The sequence below is a fragment of the Garra rufa genome, chromosome 23 (genome assembly GCF_049309525.1).
Source record: "Garra rufa chromosome 23, GarRuf1.0, whole genome shotgun sequence".
Lineage (NCBI taxonomy): Eukaryota > Metazoa > Chordata > Actinopteri > Cypriniformes > Cyprinidae > Garra > Garra rufa.
The window spans coordinates 22,487,537-22,506,634 of record NC_133383.1 but is presented as its reverse complement, the minus strand read 5'-3'; the positions used below and the strand labels follow the sequence as shown (position 1 = coordinate 22,506,634).

Below are 19,098 nucleotides of genomic sequence, written 5' to 3'. Positions count from 1 at the left end.
TATGGATGTTGCGCAGATCGTGTGCTAGCTTTGGATTGGCTATGCGCTGACCAATTACACGCCTCGTTTTCGAAGCGCATTGTACTCTGGGATTTTTTAGTTCGAACTATTATGTTCCGTTCTTGCAGATTATAGAGTTAGTATTCGATATATAATAAAGATAAAGATATTATAAATCACTGAATGACTGCAACAGTCATTTTAAACCGGTTTGATAGGGTTAGCTATTCAGCGCAGCTGACTTGAGACTCGACTGGATTGTTTTTGTATTTGTGTCAGCTCTTTTTATTTCATCTCATCACTCCAGCATGACTTCAGCTTCCACAAAGGTAAGCATTTGCATTGATTTGCATTATAAATATTCTTAAGTAACTGATGAATCAAAAGCACATATAAATGTCAATCAGGTGGGCGAGATCTTCTCGGCTGCAGGCGCTGCGTTCTCTAAACTGGGGGAACTGACCATGCAGCTGCATCCAGTTGCAGACTCTTCTCCTGCAGGGTGAGATGTGCTTTATGAATGCATTTCATATGTACCGTTGTAGTTTAAGTATAGTCAATAGTTTGACTCTTTATCTTCTTTTAGAGCCAAATGGACCGACACAGAGATTGAGATGCTGCGTTCTGCAGTTCGCCGCTTCGGTGAAGATTTGAACAGCATCAGCTCAGTCATAAAAGAGCGAACAGTGTAAGTGTTTATGTGAAACTGTCAGCTATTTCTCCCCAAATTAAAATAAAATTTCGAAATTCTGTAATATTACAGTCAAAAGTTTTTGAACAGTAAGATTTCTAGTGTTTTTTAGAGAAGTCTCTTCTGCTTACAAAGCCTGCATTTATTTGATAACAAATTATTATTATGATCAATATTTAAAACAGTTGAGTCAATTTTTTTTGATTCTTTGATAAATAGAAAGTTCCAAAGATCAGCATTTATCTGAAATAAGTTGCTTTTGTGTATATACCGTTCAAAAGCTTGGAGTCATTTTTTCCCAAATTAAAATAAAATATCAAAATTCTGTAATATTACACTACCAGTCAAAAGTTTTTGAACAGTAAGATTTTAAATGTTTTTTGATAAGTCTCTTTTGCTCACCAAGCCTGCATTTATTTGATCCAAAATACAGCATGACTGTAACATTTTGAAATGTTTTTACTATTTAAAATAACTGTTTTCTATTTGAATATGTTTTATTTATTCCTGTGATCAAAGCTACATTTTCAGCATCATTACTTCAGTTCAAGAAACATTTATTGTTATTATAAATATTTAGCTTTTGTAAAATTATACACTATAGCATTCAAAAGCTCAGTATAATTAATACTTTATTATAGAAATGAATACTTTTATTTAGCAAGGAGCCTTTAAATAATAAAAAAAAATGATAATCAAGACATTTATACTGTTACAAAAGATTTCCATTTCAGATAAATGCTGTTCTTCTGAACTTTCTATTCATCAAGAAACCTGGAAAAAGTCTACTCAGCTGTTTTCAAATAATAATAAATGTTTTTGAGCAGCATCAGCATATTAGAATGATTTCTGAAGGATCATGTGACACTGAAGACCGGAGTAATGATACTTAAAATTCAGCTTTGAAATCACTGGAATAAATTACAGTTTAAAATATATTCAAATCAGTTATTTTAAATAGTAAAAACATTTCAAAATTGTACTGTTTTAGCTGTACTTCGGATCAAATAAATGCAGGCTTGGTAAGCAGAAAAGACTTGAAAAAACATAAAGAAATCTTACTGTTCAAAAACTTTTGATTGGTGAATCATTTTGGGGATTGAGCATCTCGTCTTTGACCCATATATATAAATATTTTGTGCTCTAACTAAATTAGCAAATCACCTTTTCCTCTTCATCTTGTAGTGCCCAGATAAAGACCACAGTGAAAAGAAAGCTGTATGAGGACAGCAGGGTACCTCTCACTGCAGAGTCGCCTAAAAAAACGATGAAGAAAACCACAGTGACGCTACAGCCGCCTCCTGCATCAGTCGCCCCCACTGTTATCGCTGTGCCGACCTCACAGGTTGTTGTGACGACTGGATTGCAGAGTTCTTCGTCTTTACAACCAGCAATAAAGAACCCGAAACCATCAGGTGACTCAGTTTTAATGAAAACGGATACAAAATGAAACTAAATACAAGCAGTGTGGTTATATTTGTGTCAGTCTACTTATACAATTTGGCTGTCTATTTTCAGATGTAACTCTGAGCGCTCTAAACGACTCTGATGTGAACAGTGATCTGGTGGATATTGAAGGGCTTGGAGAGAGTTCCACTAAAAAACCAAACTTTGACCAAGGTGAGTCACATTTGAAATGCATTGAGGGATTGTGATTCTGTCATTCACCCTCATGTCATTTGAAAAAGACCTTCGTTCATCTTTGGAACACAAATTAAGATATTTTTGATGAAATCCAAGAGCTTTCACAAAAATCATTTAATGGACTATTTTAACGATGTCCTTACTACCTTTCTGGGCCTTGAATGCGTCAGTTGTGTTGCTGTCTACGCAGGGTCAGAAAGCTTTCGGATTTCATAAAACATGTCATAATTTGTGTTCTTAAGATGAATGAAGGTCTTACGGGTTTGGAACGACATGAACGTGAGTAATTAATGACAGAATTAGCATTTTTGGTTGAACTAACCCTTTAAAAAGTCTTAATTTTGCGTTAAAAGGTCTTATTGTTTTTCAATGCAAATATCTAAAAATCCTCAAAGACACATTGACTTGACATGCAAAAACGAAGATAGTTTAAGTTTTGTTTTCTAAAATAATTCAACAAAATAAAGTAAATTTAAGCTTAAAACAAGAACAGATATCTGTCAGTGGAGTCTGAAAATGTTTTTCCTTTAAATTAAGTTTTGTCTGAACCCACTAGCAGATGTTTTTTCTTGTTTTAATCGTAAACTCACAGAAAAGGAAACTTCCTATTTATCTATTCCTGATATTGCTTTTCAATGTATTTTGATTTAAGAATCTTTCTATGTTTTAATGTTTTTTTGAAGAAATTAAATTATGCTCATCACAGTTCCATTTATTTATTGATTTATAAATACAAAAAAGCAATATTGTGATTGTTATTGCAATTTAAATAGTGGTTTTCTATTTTAATATACTTTAAAATATAACTTATTCCTGTGATGCAGAGCTGAATTCTCATCAGCCGTTACTCCTGTCTTAAGTGTCACATGATCTTACAGAAATCATTCTAATATGCTGATTTATTATTAGTGTTGGAAATAGTTGTGCTGCTTAATATTTTTTTGGAAGCTGTGATTTTTTTTTTCTTTCCAGGTTTTTTTTATGAATAAAAAGTAAAAAAAGAACAGCATTTTTCAAAACATATTCTGACAATATATATTTTTTTAACAATAAAAGCCTTTGCTATCACTTTTTATATAATTTAACTTATCTTTACTGAATAGTATTAATTTCTTTCAAAGAAAGAAAGAGAGAGAAAAAATACTGACCCCAAACATTAAATTTAAATAAATGCTGTTCTTTTTAACATTTTATTCATCAAAGAATGTTGACAAATGTATCACAGGTTCCAAAAACATATTAAGCAGCACTGTTTTCAACATTGATAAAAAAATCAACATATTAGAAGGATTTCTGAAGGATCATGTGACACTGAAAACTGGAGTAATGATACTGAAAATTCAAATTTGCATCACAAGAATTAATTCTATTTTAAAGTATACTAAAATAGACAACCACTATTTTAAATTGCAATAATATTTCATAATATAATTTTTTTGCTGTATTTTTAATCAAATAAATGCAACCTTGATAAGGAGAAAAGACCATACTAATCCCAAAATCATACTAATCTCAAACTTTTGAACAGCAGTGTATATTATGAAACGGTTGCAGATAAATGCTCATTGTCTGCTCCCAAGACATTTACATTTAGAGAACATGTTGACGTATTGTTCCCTTCAATATATTTTCATCTGTTGGTCTTAAAAGTCTTAAATTTACCTTCATAAAACTTGCAGAAACTTTCATTCCATTCTTTGAAACTGCATGTAAAAGAGTGTTTGTTACATTTTCTTTTCTGTTTTCTTGCAGAGAGCTTGAATCTAGACTCCAGTCTTATAATGAACTCCAGTGATCTGCCTCTGCTGTCCCGCTGATCTTCACCTATCGGTCAAAATGATATTCAGGTGCAACGGGGGGCAAAGGTGATCAAGGGCAGCACATGTAAAGATTCTTCAGTTTGATCCTTGCTGTACACCTGTTACACCTTTTCAACTGTGGGTTCAACGGCATGTTAGTGAGGATGAAGTAAAATAACTAGCTCTTATTATTCAGCAAAAATGGAATAATGTTTTTCAGGGTTTATGTTGTGTGATCTGATCCGCCCACAGCTGAGAAGGGTATTCAGGACAGTGAAGCAGGGGTCAAACCACTTGTAAAAATACTTTTTTATTTTTTATTATTAGGCCCTTTGGCCTGAAGTAAAGCTTTGTGAAGTGAAGTGAGATGCTGCTTGTAATGAAAAACGTGGCAGCACAATATCAAAAATAGTCAGAAAAATTACTGTTTTCTTTCACTGCCACTGTATGTTAGATGCAGCTTCTATTGTATGTATATATATTATTTTATACCATTACAGAATTAAACAGGTCATTTCAACCGCATAAGACATACCGCCTTAAATTTTCTATGAACGCATGAAAAGACAGCATACAAATCAATAAAATGAGTTTTTATTATGATCTTTTTCATAAGAATATATGGTATAATATACATTATATGGTACATGATATTTCTTCTCTGATAATTGGACATTCATGTTGGGCGACTGAGAGGGAATACCAATATGTCAAAAAATATCCATCTTTCGCTTAATTCTTCTGGCTTCCAGAATATATTTACAACTTGAACAACTGATAGGCAAAATCTATCGGCTTTGGCATTTCTTTACAATGTTTTGCGTGCGTTCACAATGCATTTTAGTTTTTCTTCACAACACCACTCAATCATTTCAGTCTCTGACACATGGATACAACAGATCCTGTCATAGCAAGTGTATGGCGAACCTGAAAATAAATCACATGGTATTTATTCTAGATTACACAAATGATTCAGAACAAACAGCTGTCAAGTCTTGCGTTCAGGCTCTTGAGAACTGATTCTGTATTGATACTTGACCACATAATTCCAGCAACTTTAATGCATATTGCACATTTTTAATCAAAATCAAAAATCATTCAAAGACCCATGAACATTGCTATCAATGTTTGAAATCTCAAGGACCCCCACGACTGGAAAAAATTGCAAATGACAGTGCAAGTAACTTTGGAATTAAACTTCAAGACTTAGAACCGATAAGGCATCATAACTAAAAGAGTAAAAATAAAAGGCAATTATATTAAAAAACGAGCTGTGTTCCTACTGATATATGAATATGGAAACAGAGGAACGGCTTCAAATGTCTGATGTGCAATTTTAGAGACCGACAAGCTGCCGGCGTCGACACAATAAAGACTTTGGGAATCAAGAATACACTGACACTGAAGTACATACTGCAACCAGAGCCTTTACACATTCATAAATAACAATGTAACATGCGCCACAATCAACATAATGCTGTGAAGTATCGTGGTAAATTTACTTTACTTTAAAAGGGCTTCCAGTTCAATTAACTGCAGCATGTCACTTTTTGGATAATACAATTTCAACAAGCTTAATAAAATCCATCCAGAATTAAAGCCACAATTCAGAACTGCTGCTTTTACACTTAAAAGATCTGAACGTATTTCCCAAGTGAAAGGATTCAAACAAATACAACATACATAAAAACAAGATCCATTACAATAAAAGTAAATATGATCCCACTCATGTAACAGCAACATTGATATCTAACACTGTGCAAATAGTACAAGAGGAAGAGTATGATATCAGCTGAAACCACGATTGTAAAAACGGTTTATCGTGTTTTTAATGCAACAGCTCACCCCTTGCAAGTATCTTAAGTCCTCGCTCTTTATACATAATTTACAACACAATTCTTTTTTTTAGGGTTTCATTAGAAGGGAAAAACCAATGATTTTCACACTGTGGCATTTAGCCTTAGACGGGATACATTCTAAGGCTCTAGGTCAGTTTTCAATGTAGACTCTCCGCTAAAAGTGCTTTGTTGACATGAAGTGAGACGTCTAGTCATTACAGTACTTGTTTTAAAGAAATAGTTCACCCAGAAAAATTACATTTGCTGGTAATTTACTGACCCTCAGGCCTAGGGTTGGCTCCGTCTCATGTTTTAGATGCACGTATGTGTTCTGTGTGAATGGCAGATTCACATCTATAACTATGAGGGCAAAAATAAATAAATAGAATAATTTACCTTGACTTTTTTATTTATCTAATGCACTTTGAGAGTTTAAAATTAACCCATGTTCTTAACTAAGAAAACCTATATCTGAAAAAAGTGAACTTTAAATGGGACTTGAACCTTTTTATTTGTGGTATACTGTCTCAGTCTAATTTACATTCACACTGGTGTTTTAGAAAGCCAAACAAATTAGAATATATTAATAATATCAACAACAACAAAGACCGTAATAGTCATATATTGTAAAACAATTGGACTGCAAAATAAATGAAAATGAATATTTCATATATAGGTGTATTATTTTTGCTTTACACTACAGAAGGGAGATTGAATACTTCTTTCCTAATTTTTACACTTGAAAGAGATATTTTGGATTTGGACTGCAGTAACGTTACCTATTTAAACTGCTCAACAAATCAGCAATTTTTACTGCACTTTTATTTAGCTTTTATTTTGATGGAAACGGCAGTAGGGCTTTTATTTTGAAGGAAAACTCCAGCTTCGGTGAAAACAGGCTTACAAAAATTTGTCTTACTAAAAATCTAGTGAAATGCTGTAATTATCTGCAGTGAAAATAGAGCATAACTGGTGGCCGTTGCATTTACAAACCCATGCTAAACTCAAAGCACATGCAATAAACAAGTTGACTGCATTTATTCACTGTGAACAGAGACATTCTGAGGTGCGGAAAACAGCGGATTCTGAGCTGATCGCCTGAACAAAGTGCGCACTTCGCTTTAAAACGTGCAGTGAAAGTGAATTAATGAAGGGATTGAGCCATATTCCGTTTTTGGTTTTAGTTAGTTTGACAGATACTGTGCCAAAGCATAACTGCCCAAAACACAACTTTGTTAAAATAAGAAGTTTAAATATATTTAAAAAAAAAAAAAAACTACATTTTTGCCCAGAAGAACTATCTTTTTATATTGTCATGTGACCACGATAACATCGAGAACGTTTTGATATTGCAATACCACGATATTGATAATATTGTTAAATCCTTATTCATTAATCGAGGTAAAATGTTCAATCAATCAAGATTTCAATTTTAGGTCAGAACGTTTTAACAAGATTTGGAGAAATGTAGCATTACATGACTTGCTCACCAACGGATCCTCTGTAGTGAATGGGTGCCGTCAGAATGAGAGTCCAAACAGCTGAAAAAAACATCACAATAATCCAAAAGTAATCCACACAACTCCAGTCCATCAATAAACATCTTCTGAAGCAAAAAGCTGTGTGTTTGTAAGAACCAAATCCATAATTTTAGGCATTTGAACTTTTTTAACCATCACTTTTGGATACTGTGATGTCTTTATCAGCTGTGTGGACTCTCATTCTGACGGCACCCATTCACTGCAGAGGATCCATTGGTGAGCAAGTGATGTAAGTGATGTAAAATTCTCCAAATCTGTTTTGATGAAAAAACGAACCACACATTTTGGATGACCTGTGGATGAGTAAAATGTCAGCAAATGAAAATGTTTGGGTGTACTGTTCCTTTAAGTCAGCGATAAGCGAATCAAAAAGTGGGAGTTGGCTGAATGTGCTGGTATCATTTCCAAATATTTTTCAAACGCAAAAAGTTCAGTCCAAGCTAAAAGCTAAATGGAAAAATTAACATATTTACAGACATCAGACCCCTCGGATAAACGCAAGAGAAACATAGCATTAATACCTACCAAAATAATATTTGATTATTCACATATTTATACACATTTATACAAAAAGTTGACGTCTATGGTCAACTGATTTTAATACTCTCTATCCTTAGTCTTTTTTTTCTTCTGAGCATTCTGGACGAGTTACCAGACTGTTGGACCCAGTTAATTGGAAGCTGAAGATGAACCAAAACACAAAAGCGTTTTGGATCTTCCTTTGTGTCAGTATTCACCAGGTTTCAACAACCTGAATACTTTCATTGCAATACATTATTGCAGATACTAGTTCATATATACAACCTATTCTGTAGGCACCGAAGTTCCATAATTATTCACAAATTACAAGATAGCCTGCAGCATCCATGTTGTCGTGTCAGATACATCCAGAAGATTTTGTCTTCTTTATATTGCATCTTGATTTCATCTGAAATCAAAGTCACAACTCGGACAAATTTCCTTCAGAAGTGATTGAGCTGAAATACTCTATTGAAAGCACCAAATTAAAAGCAAAAAGGGACAGAACCGAGTTTAGGTCGAAAGTTTTGGTCTTCATTTTACAACACCTTGAGTCCAGAGCAGTACAAGGTGATGATGTGGACGAATACTGGGGGTTTAGATGCTGGGGTGGTGAGAGGTGAAGGGGGGAGGAGGGGAGAGGGACAGCGGGGTGGCCTGGGTGCTTGAACCGACAGGAGCAGTCCCAGAGGAAGAGTCCACTGACTGGGAAACACTGTGTGTGAAGAGATTCATTAAGTGCTGAAGGAGATCCTATATTGAAGCATGACATTCTGTCCATTTTATTTAAAGTGCTAGTTTACTCAAAAATGACAAATCTGTCAATAATTACTCTCCCTCATGTTGTTCCAAACCTGCAAGACCTTTGTTCATCCTCAGAACACAAATTTAGATATTTTTGATGAAATCCGAGAGCTTTCTGACCCTGCATTGACAGCAACGCAACTATCATGTTCAAGGCCTAGAAAGGTAGTAAGGATGTCATTAAAATGTCCATGTGACAGAAATTGATGAATAAAGTTATTTTTGTTTTCTTTGTGCACAAAAAGTATTCTCCTAGCTATATAATATTACGGTTGAACCACTGATGTCACATGGACATTTTATCTATGTCCTTACTACCTTTCTGGGCCATAAAATGTTTAAGTTGTGTTGCAGGTTTGGAACAACATGAGTAATTAATGACAGAATTTTTGGGTGAACTAACCCTTTAAGAATCATTATATGGCTCACCTGACTGTGTAACTGGTTATGTGAGCAGGATCTGTGACTCCAGCAACAAAGAGCTTTTTAGGTGGACCGTCCGATTCCACTCCACCTGTGTGGAGAAGATGGGGGGAAAAAGACAATGTATTGAGACAACAAAAGCTGGGAATTTTAATACTGCAACTGAATGATACTTTTTGAACTTGAGTATTATTGCCATGTGTCACTTGACATTAACCAAGAAATGTTACTGTGTACTGAAATGTGAATATCAAAAATAGTACTTAAAATGCCAAAAATAACAAAAGAATATAGACAAAATATGTATAAGCAAACAAAATATCATTATAATATCAAATTATGATTTTATTCAGCAAAAATGCATTAAATTGACCAATGTAAGTACAAAAAAAAAATAACAATAATAAAAAAACATGATCAAAAAATCTTACTAGCTTACTAAATCTTTACTACATACACTACCAGTCAAAAGTTTTTGAACAGTAAGGTTTTCAAGGTTTTTTTTTTTTAAGTCTCTTCTGCTCACCAAGCCTGGATTTAGTAGCCTGGCGAGCCAGACTTACATCAAGATGTTTAGTCTGGAAACTCTCCATAGACGCGGCTTACTCCGAGGGGCGGGATAAACGGTTGTCTCTCAAAATCCCTATGCACGCAATAGGATAGCGCTTCAACCAATCAGAGCAACGAAGAAGGTGACGTAGTAATTGGTATATTAAGCTTTTTCCGTATCCAGTCGGCAAAACTCCAAACACATCTTCCTTTTTTAAAAATGACTTAAGTGCCGTTCTTTGCTCGTTTCTTAAAGAAAAACTTAACTCCAAGTCCTCCAGAGTCGCGGCCAAAGCCGATTCGAAAGACCGCTGTTCGACAGCTGCAGCCGCCATTCTTTGTTTTTCAAGTGGCAGCCGTCGCAACTCTGTCGTCATAAGTTAAGCCCGCCCCGCCTACTCTATACGCGTTGTGATTGGCCTGACCCAATTTGGGTTTTTGCAGCTAGAAGGTCTATTGAGAGTGTCTAGACCCACCTGGCTGCAAAATAATTTTTGCTGCCGCTAGGGTGCGTCTAGATTTCTAGGCTATGGATTTAGAGGAGTAGTTCACTTTCAGAACAAAAATTTACAGATAATGTACTCACCCCCTTGTCATCCAAGTTGTTCATGTCTTTTTTTCTTCAGTCGAAAGGAAATCATGTTTTTTGAGGAAAACATTTCAGGATTTCTCTTCATATAATGGACTTCTATGGTGCCCCAGAGTTTGAACTTCCAAAATGCAGTTTAAATGCAGCTTTAAAGGGCTCTAAATGATCCCAGCCGAGGAAGAAAGGTCTTATCTAGCGAAACGATCGGTTATTTTCTAAAAACATTTACAATTTATATACTTTTTAATCTCTACACAGAGTACACACAGAGCTAGACAAGATGAGCGTTTGAGGTTAAAAAGTATATAAATTGTATTTTTACATAACCAATAACCAATCGTTTTGCTAGGTAAGACCCTTCTTTCCTCGTCTGGGATCGTTTAGAGCCATTTGAAGCTGCACATTGGAAGTTGGTAGTTAACTCGGGGGCACCATAGAAGTCCATTATATGGAGAGAAATCCTGAAATGTTTTCCTCAAAAAACATAATTTCCTTACGACTGAAGAAAAAAAGACATGAACATTTTGGAAGACAAGGAGTTGAGTACATTATCTGTCAATTTTTGTTCTGAAAGTGAACTACTCCTTTAATCTTACACTTCAAAAACTTTTAACTGGTAGCGTACAAAAAAGATACTACTAATAAAATATTAAAAAGTGCTAGTAATACTAATTCTTTCATTGTATTCAACAGGATTCACAAATGGATTTTGCAAATGCATTTAGAAGAAAAAAACAGGTTGTACATCATTACCTTTCCTTTTCAAGGGAGCAACTGATGGCCATCTCACTCCAGAGCTCACATATCCCCTGTTCAATCAAAAGCTTTGTTCAGAAACAATCTCTTGTATTCTGAAACAACTAAACATGACACCAAATTCCTGCTAGTGACATTTGAAGGCTATATATTCTAATACTGTAGTATTATTCATAAACTTACCCTCGAAACCTTCGAGTTGGACTGGGTGAGGAATTAGGAGTGACACCGCTGTCCTGGGAATGGAATCCCTGCGTTGGACGTATAGTGTAAGGTATATAAGAACGACAATGAATTGAAACTTATGAACTAAAACCAGAAGAGACTGAAATACTCACTGGAGACAGATGGTCATGCCAATGACTCGCAGGAGGGAAGGGAACAGCAGGTGAGGCACTTAAATGAAAGTAAAAAAAAAAACAAAGTAAAATTGGTATGGTTATTATATTTAAATAAGTTACGATTTGGTCAGTTACCCTGATGCACAGCCATACTGGCGATACTCGGATGTAAACAACAGCATGGATTGCACGGTTAATGTACTACTGAATGTGTTGTTCTGCTAATTTATGTCTAAACCACAGAAGGACTTAGTAAGCAGGAAAGGGTGCAATATTTGGACAAACTAAAGGTATTAGTATTAATTTAGATATTATCCTAATATTTAACCTACCTGAGCGGTAATAAGAACAAACACTTGTTCTTGTTAAGATTCTTGCCCTGGAAATCCTAATTAAGGTTTGGCAACCACAAACGCCAGTTTTTTAAACTCTTCTTCTTGATATGTTATAACTTCTGGCAGTCTATAGTACTCCAAATGTTTTTCATTTATCATAATTTATCATTTTAGTTCAGTGGCATTGTTTACGTTCAGTATGGTCGACTAATGACAGCTTGTGAATTGAAAACTCTATTTTGGTAACATAACTTTCATTTATACACAATTTTGTGTTCAGTTACCTTAGTCTCTGTAAACTCCCTCTCAAAGTGAGCTCCATATTCTCAATCTGAAAGAAAAACATTGTACAATAAGACATCACTTGATGTAATGTTTCTTAAACACCAATATAAACCGTCTACCAATGAATCTCTTTACAAAACTACAATTGATTTGAAAAGTAAGCAACAGGTGAACTCCTTCGCTATTGTAAAAGCATCGGAGAGTCGATTCCTCGGTTCTCACCTGCCTCTTGTGTTCGGATCTCTCACAGGACAGGGAGAATGGAGACATAGGGAGGGTCTGCAACACAAAGGTTGTTTTACATCGTTTTATATTTTTCCTTTGGCAAACTAAATACCCAAAACTGATATTTGCAGACCATCTAAACACTCACCCGAGAGGGACAGCTCGGGTTTACAGAAACGCTGCTCCGACGATACCGAGCCGAACTAGTTGAGCTGAATACTGTCGTCCCGTCACTAAACAGTTGGGAATTTTAAAGAATTAAATTATTTATCTACATGATTTTGTACTGTATTACTGAATTCAAAACGTAATAAATACTCGGCTCTGGTCATTCAGCTGTGGGTGCAGTTCTCTCACCTGACGTTCGTGATCATGGGGGCGCTGTTCGACCTTCGGAGGGCTCCTCCTGCGCCTGCGCACTGGTCCACCTCCATCCTCTCCATAGCTCGTCCTCTGGCACCGGGACTGCGCGTCACTCACGGCCGGGCTGAACGCGACCTGACGCGGCCTTACCCCCAAATCTCACCCGGCAAAAGCCCGACCAGCAGGCCTCACGCCAAAATACCCGATCCAATGTACCTGAGTGGACTGCTTTCCCGTGTCTATCGCATTTTGTTGAGTTTTCAAACGAAACTATGTGAGTTTGATACACTAATTTAATGAACAGCTGTGAGCTGGCGCTACAGCTGGTTTATCGGATCGCACACAAACTTAGTATAAACTCCTCAGGTTGATTTCGTCGGCGTAAACATGAAGCAAATACAGTTATTCCTGTGCATCAAAGCGATTATTCGTAGTCAGACCACAAGTTATGTATATTCAGCAGTGTTTCCAATGTAAAGCCACCAACTCGACAAGGTCCTTTGGCTTTTTAATCCAATCCAAGTTATCCAAACAGAGCGAATAAAACACCGAAAAGCAAAAACAACACATAAGCGAATGAATACGGATTAAACTCGATAGAAAATACGCTTTCGGGTCTTTTCGGTCAAATGTCGTGATAAAGGTGAAGCTTTCTGCCACGGCTTATTTTTTCAAGTTTACCTGCTAGTTTGTAAAGCAGTCGGAAAAATGACATAACACCATCCCGATCAAACACATGATCGCCGGCTCTGTCGATGAAAGCATCCTTATCTGGAAGTGTCTGCGGATACAGGCTGAAACGCGGGATACATTAAAAGTTTTCGGTCATTTCTTAATTTAGAAAATAAAACATATTTCCCGCAACCAAATAGAGATTGTGCATCCCCTTGTACAACAGCGCCTCGTTCTGGTAGACCAGAGAATTGCACACAGAGATAAAGCACTGTGCTCAGGAGAAGTGAATATGTGGCGTGCAACTATTTACTGCATTTTCGTTGGCCAATTATTCCGGCCGTAATGCAAGACATATAGAGTTTGCTTTTCAGATTAATCCGATTAAAAGAAAACGTAATACGATTAATGAAAGCAAAAAGGCAAATATTTAAGGTTATTTTCACTGAGGATTAATCCAAAAGAGTCACATTGGGATACATGACAGTCATACTAAAACATCATACATCAGTAATGCTCTACAAAAACTATGGTAAATGTGTATATAAAATTTTAATGAAGGTTTTGATGTTTGGAAATCTAGTATATGTAAAAAAAAATAAGTTTGTGTACATAAAATGTGTGTGTACTGTGTATACTATTTATGTATATGTAAATACACACACATACTTGTATGTACTTGTTTGATCAAAAATACAGCTATTGACATATTGTTATTGACACAACATATTGCAAAATGTTATTACAATATAAAATAATGGTTTTTATTTTAATATACTTTAAATTATTAGTTTTCCCTGTGATGCAAAGCTGAATTTTCATCAGCTGTTACTCAAGTCTTAAATGTCACATGATCTATCAGAAATCATTCTAATATGCTGATTTATTATTAGAATTATCAATGCTGGAAACAGTTGCCAAATATTTTTTTTCAGGATTCTTTGATAAATAAGAAGTTATAAAGAACAGCATTTATTCAAAATATAAATCTTTTCTAACAATGTAAATCTATGCTATCACTTTTTATTAATGTAACACATCCTTAATAAATAAAAGTATTAATTTCTTTCAAAAAAAGAGAAAGAATACAAATGTACTCACCCCAAACTTTTGAACAGTAGTGTATGTTGTTAGAAAACCACTCTATTTAATTATAATTATTCTATTTAAATAAATGCTGTTCTTTTTACCTTTTATTGATCAAGGAATGCTGAAAAAAGTATCACAGGTTCCAAAAAAATATTAAACAGCAAAACTGTACAATAAATCAGCATATTAGAATGATTTCTGAAGGATCATGTGACACTGAAGACTAGAGTAATGATGCTGAAAAATTCAACTTTAATTACAGATATAAATTAAATTTAAATGTATATTAATATAGAAAACATTGTTTTACATCGTGATAATATTTCACAGCATTATATTTTGTTCTGTATTTTTGGTCAAATGAACACAGCCTTGCTGAGCATAATTTATAACTTATAACTTCTTTAAAAAACATTAAAAATCTTACTGATCCTAAAATTTTGAACGGTAGTATATATATATATATATATATATATATATATATATATATATATATATTAACTAGTGCTGTCAAGTGATTAATCGCATCCAAAATAAAAGTTATTGTTTGCATATTTTGTTTGCATTTTGAAAATATATACATTGATATTGATATAATTGATAATATATATATATATATATATATATATATATATATAGATATATAGATATTTAATATATAAACATAACAAAATTTTCTTAAATATAAACATGAATTTATGTATATTTATATATACACATATATAAATATTAACAGCACACACATAAATTATGTAAACAAAAACTTTTATTTTGGATGCGATTAATCATTTGACAGCACTAATGTTTATATTTACTTATATTTTTTATTATATGTACGTAGAAATATTTTGTATATAAATATAATATATATATAAAAACATATTTTTCCTAGATATATACATGCATTTGTGTGTATTTATGTATACATAAATATACACAGTACACTCATATATATTAGGTAACACAAACTTTTATTTTGCATGTGATTAATCGTTTGACAGCCCTAGCATTAACAAATTTTAACAAATCAAACTTCATTGTATATTCTGTCAATGTGAATTACATTACAACAAATAATTAGCGCTGGGCATCGATTAATCACAATTAATCGCATCCAAAATAAAAGTTTTTGTGTACATAATATATGTGTGTATTGTGTATATTTATTATGCATATAAACAAATACAGACACATGCATGTATATTTTTTTAAGAACAATATGTTGTTTATATATTAAATATATGTATATATAATATAAATTATATGAATATAAATATATATGTGTAAATACATATAAATATTTTCAAAATATATACTGTATATGTGTGTCTTTATATTTACATAATAAATATACACAATACACACACATATAAACAAAAACTTTTATTTTGAATGCGATTAATCGCAATTAATCGTAACTTAGTACTACAAATCATAAAAATTTCATAGTGAATTTGTATGAATTTTACACTCTTACATATTTAAGATTAACCATTTACTACAATCGTAGTCTGAAAATGTATATATTTAAGGTAAACATATTTAACAAAAACAAGTTTTGAAAAGTTATTTTATCATACATTTTTATGAATTTTACACTCTTGCATATTCAAACATAATCACAATGGTAGTCTGAAAGAGTGTGTTTAACAAGGTAAACAAATTTAAACAAAAGTTATTTCTAAAATGTATTCTATCTGTGTGAACAATATTCATAAAAACAAATATCTGGGGTTGCTTATGAACTAGTGAAGGCTTAGGAATTACAATTCAAGCATAAATGAAGCATTTTAAAGCTGAATTTGGAAAAGTTTGTGCTTTAATTTTTGAGATACATCAGAAAGAGTTTTTACTCACTACAGGATCTTTATTAAATTGCAAAAGTATGGACTTTAAGGATCTCAACAGCATACAGATCACATTAGCCTTGCTAATAGTGTGAGCAAATCGGTTTAATTGTCACAAGATGTAAATTAGTAACTTCAGCTTCCTGTTTCTTTTGTATATTATTTTGGCCTGTTGACTGTACTTTACTTCCAGTCAGTTAGCAATTAATAACTTATTTTGTCCTTAAGAAATACCAGCTTTTTTACTTGAGTGAATTATCATTGTAATAACATTTACTTTATCCTTCAAAACACAAAAAACATTGTTTAAAAGAGGTGGGAGTATATAACAGTTTGGTCACATACTAGCATAAAACATACAGCAGCAATACTCAGTTATTGCTCAGTAATATGACTGAACATTGAATAATAAATAATATGTAATCGCATTTAAAATAGGTCTCTCCCAGAAACGACCTCATCTATGTAATTCCTGAAGACTTCGAGTCACTTTCATGAGCCTCCTCTGCTTTATTCCCTTGCTCTTGATCCTCAGCCTCTTTCTGTCCTCCAAGAATCTGCAAAGGCCAAAGCAGGTGGGCGTTCTGACCGCCGTTGCTCCATCTACAGCAAGCTAAGCTTTTCTCTCCAGTCAAGAAATAAAGAAGCGCATTGAGCCAGGAATTGCAGGAAGCCAGCGGCCGAGTGATCTTGTAGCAAATGGAAACCATCCGCATGGTTTGGCACTCGGCGGCCTTTGTTTCCTTGAGGACGAGGAAGAGCGTACGTGTGATGTGGAAAGGCAGGAAGCACAGTGCGAACAGAATAGTGATGGTGACGATCGTTTTGATGGACTTGCGACGCCTGTTGAGATACGGTGCATGTTGAGACCCGGAGATAGACACGGATGTTCTGTCTTTGACCCCTTCGACCCCTTCGTCCTCGTGCACCTGTGGCTGAGAGTGAATCGTCTGAAAGATAGTCCGCACCACTTGCGAGTAACACCATGCAATGACGATAAACGGGAAGAAGAATCCTAAAAGGTGGAGAACGATTCCATAAGGGACGTATTCAGAAAACTCAGTATCGATTGCGTCATCCCAACAGTTCCTATAAACCTCCACTTTGACTTTTCCAGCATCGGTGCTACTTTCCGTCCAAGAAGAATCAGTTCCGATTTTTCTCAAAACATCTCCAGTTTTGGCAAACCGGACAATTGGACATGTTAGTATGAACACTACGATCCAAACAGTTGCGCAGATGCCTCTGACCGCCCGCTTGCTCTCCAAAGCGATGGTTCTGATCGGATGACAGATGCCCATGTAGCGATGAACGGATATACAGGTGAGGAAAAAGATGCTGCAGTACAGGTTGAAGTAGAATAAGAAGCGCACTAGCCTGCACATGAAGTCGCCAAAAACCCAATGGTCACGCATTACGTAGCTAGCCACGAGGAACGGCAGTGAGAAGCTGTACATCAGATCTGTAGAGGCCAGGTTGACCATGTAGATCAAGGAGGTGTTCCACTGACGGCCGCTCTTGCATCGGTAGGACCGCACGAGCACGGTGGAGTTCAGGACGAGGCTGAGCAAGAAGGTCAAGGAGTAGCATAGAGGCAAGATGATGTACTTGTAAGACTCGTCGATACTGCAGCTGTTTAGTGCGCTGTGGTTATAAACATCTGGCTGCAGTGATACGTTGGAGATCGAAGTGGTGGTCTTCATGATCAGCTGTCCTTGTAACCACTGAGCCACATCACTGTCTTCTCGAGACCTCTTCAGTTTGCTCTAGAAGCTCCACATTCTTAACCCTTCAGGACATCGCTTCCAAGATGGAGAAAACAGAGGAACGTTACATATGAAATCTGAGCTTATTTCCAAGCAAACTGCAGGTTGACCAATGACTCAGCCCTTCAACTTTATCTGTCTATAGTGCTGAATCGGCCTCTTCTGGTCTATTACCCCATCAATCAGTAACAAAGCATTCCGTAAACCCTTCATTCATCTTTCCATCCCCCATTTTGTTGAGTCTTGTGTATTGGTGGAGATCTTTCGCGTTGCACGTTTTCTTCACACAAATTACGAGGTATCAACACGCGCCACTTCCTGACCCGACTGACCCCGTTTGCAATGAACACTGCGAAGCGTGTACATTAAGATGGCTAATTTATGACTAGACATGGCTGATGCATTCATCTATATGCTTAGTACCTACAGAGCATGGAGCGTTAATGACAACGGTTCATAAAAAGCTTGAGTTTGTTTCTTAATGAATATGCTTGTGTACTACAGAGGCGGTTTTGGTATTACAATATCATGTGTCCTTGCAGGTATGTTCCAGTAAATAATTAATTTCTCATTCATTCAGACAAGAAATGCTGAACGGAAACCCAATCCAGCGTGCAGTTCAACAGAAAACTGTGCATATCGATTATAAACACCATGATTTGATTATTAAAAGTTAGAAAATGTCAACTAAAAGAGATTGAAAACGCCTATAGGTCATCCTTATTCATTTAAAGCAATTCTCTCTTTTCATACAGTATTAAAGCAAAGTTTGTTCTGATACACGTAGACATTGAAAGTAGGTCTAAATGAAATATCTTACCTGTTTAAAGGTCAAGGAAAAAGGTAAGCCAAAATGCATTCATTTCTTCACGCATTTGGTAAAAGGTCAAGACGAAAACGTTCAGTGCTGGCTATTTTTTTTGCTGCACTACGGTCTATGTTTACCAATTACTTTCTTAGTTTGCTATCCAGATCTGGTAGAGTTTACTAATCAGTTCTCAAACAGTAATTCTGTGCTTTCT

General features: G+C 35.0%; 3 protein-coding genes across 3 annotated transcripts; 1 reads left to right on the top strand and 2 right to left on the bottom strand.

The window, feature by feature from the left end:
- The first annotated feature begins 96 nt into the window (after positions 1 to 96).
- On the top strand, positions 97 to 4,737 carry bacc1 (BPTF associated chromatin complex component 1). The gene is made up of 6 exons (XM_073829623.1): positions 97 to 329; positions 408 to 502; positions 587 to 688; positions 1,877 to 2,106; positions 2,210 to 2,311; positions 4,088 to 4,737. Exons 1-6 carry the CDS (start codon positions 309 to 311, stop codon positions 4,150 to 4,152), a joined length of 615 nt encoding a protein of 204 aa, XP_073685724.1. The 5' UTR covers positions 97 to 308; the 3' UTR covers positions 4,153 to 4,737.
- On the bottom strand, positions 4,713 to 13,577 carry LOC141299266 (P2R1A-PPP2R2A-interacting phosphatase regulator 1). Its single transcript, XM_073829622.1, has 9 exons — positions 12,697 to 13,577; positions 12,488 to 12,572; positions 12,337 to 12,393; positions 12,114 to 12,160; positions 11,492 to 11,549; positions 11,337 to 11,404; positions 11,151 to 11,206; positions 9,266 to 9,350; positions 4,713 to 8,747 (listed from the first exon to the last, which is right to left on the bottom strand). The coding sequence occupies exons 1-9, from the start codon at positions 12,780 to 12,782 to the stop codon at positions 8,630 to 8,632; spliced, it is 660 nt and encodes a 219-aa protein (XP_073685723.1). The 5' UTR covers positions 12,783 to 13,577; the 3' UTR covers positions 4,713 to 8,629.
- Positions 13,578 to 16,771: 3,194 nt separating this feature from the next.
- Positions 16,772 to 18,013, bottom strand: LOC141298722 (P2Y purinoceptor 3). The gene has a single exon (XM_073829025.1). The coding sequence runs from the start codon at positions 18,011 to 18,013 to the stop codon at positions 16,772 to 16,774; it is 1,242 nt and encodes a 413-aa protein (XP_073685126.1).
- Between the last annotated feature and the right edge of the window lie 1,085 nt (positions 18,014 to 19,098).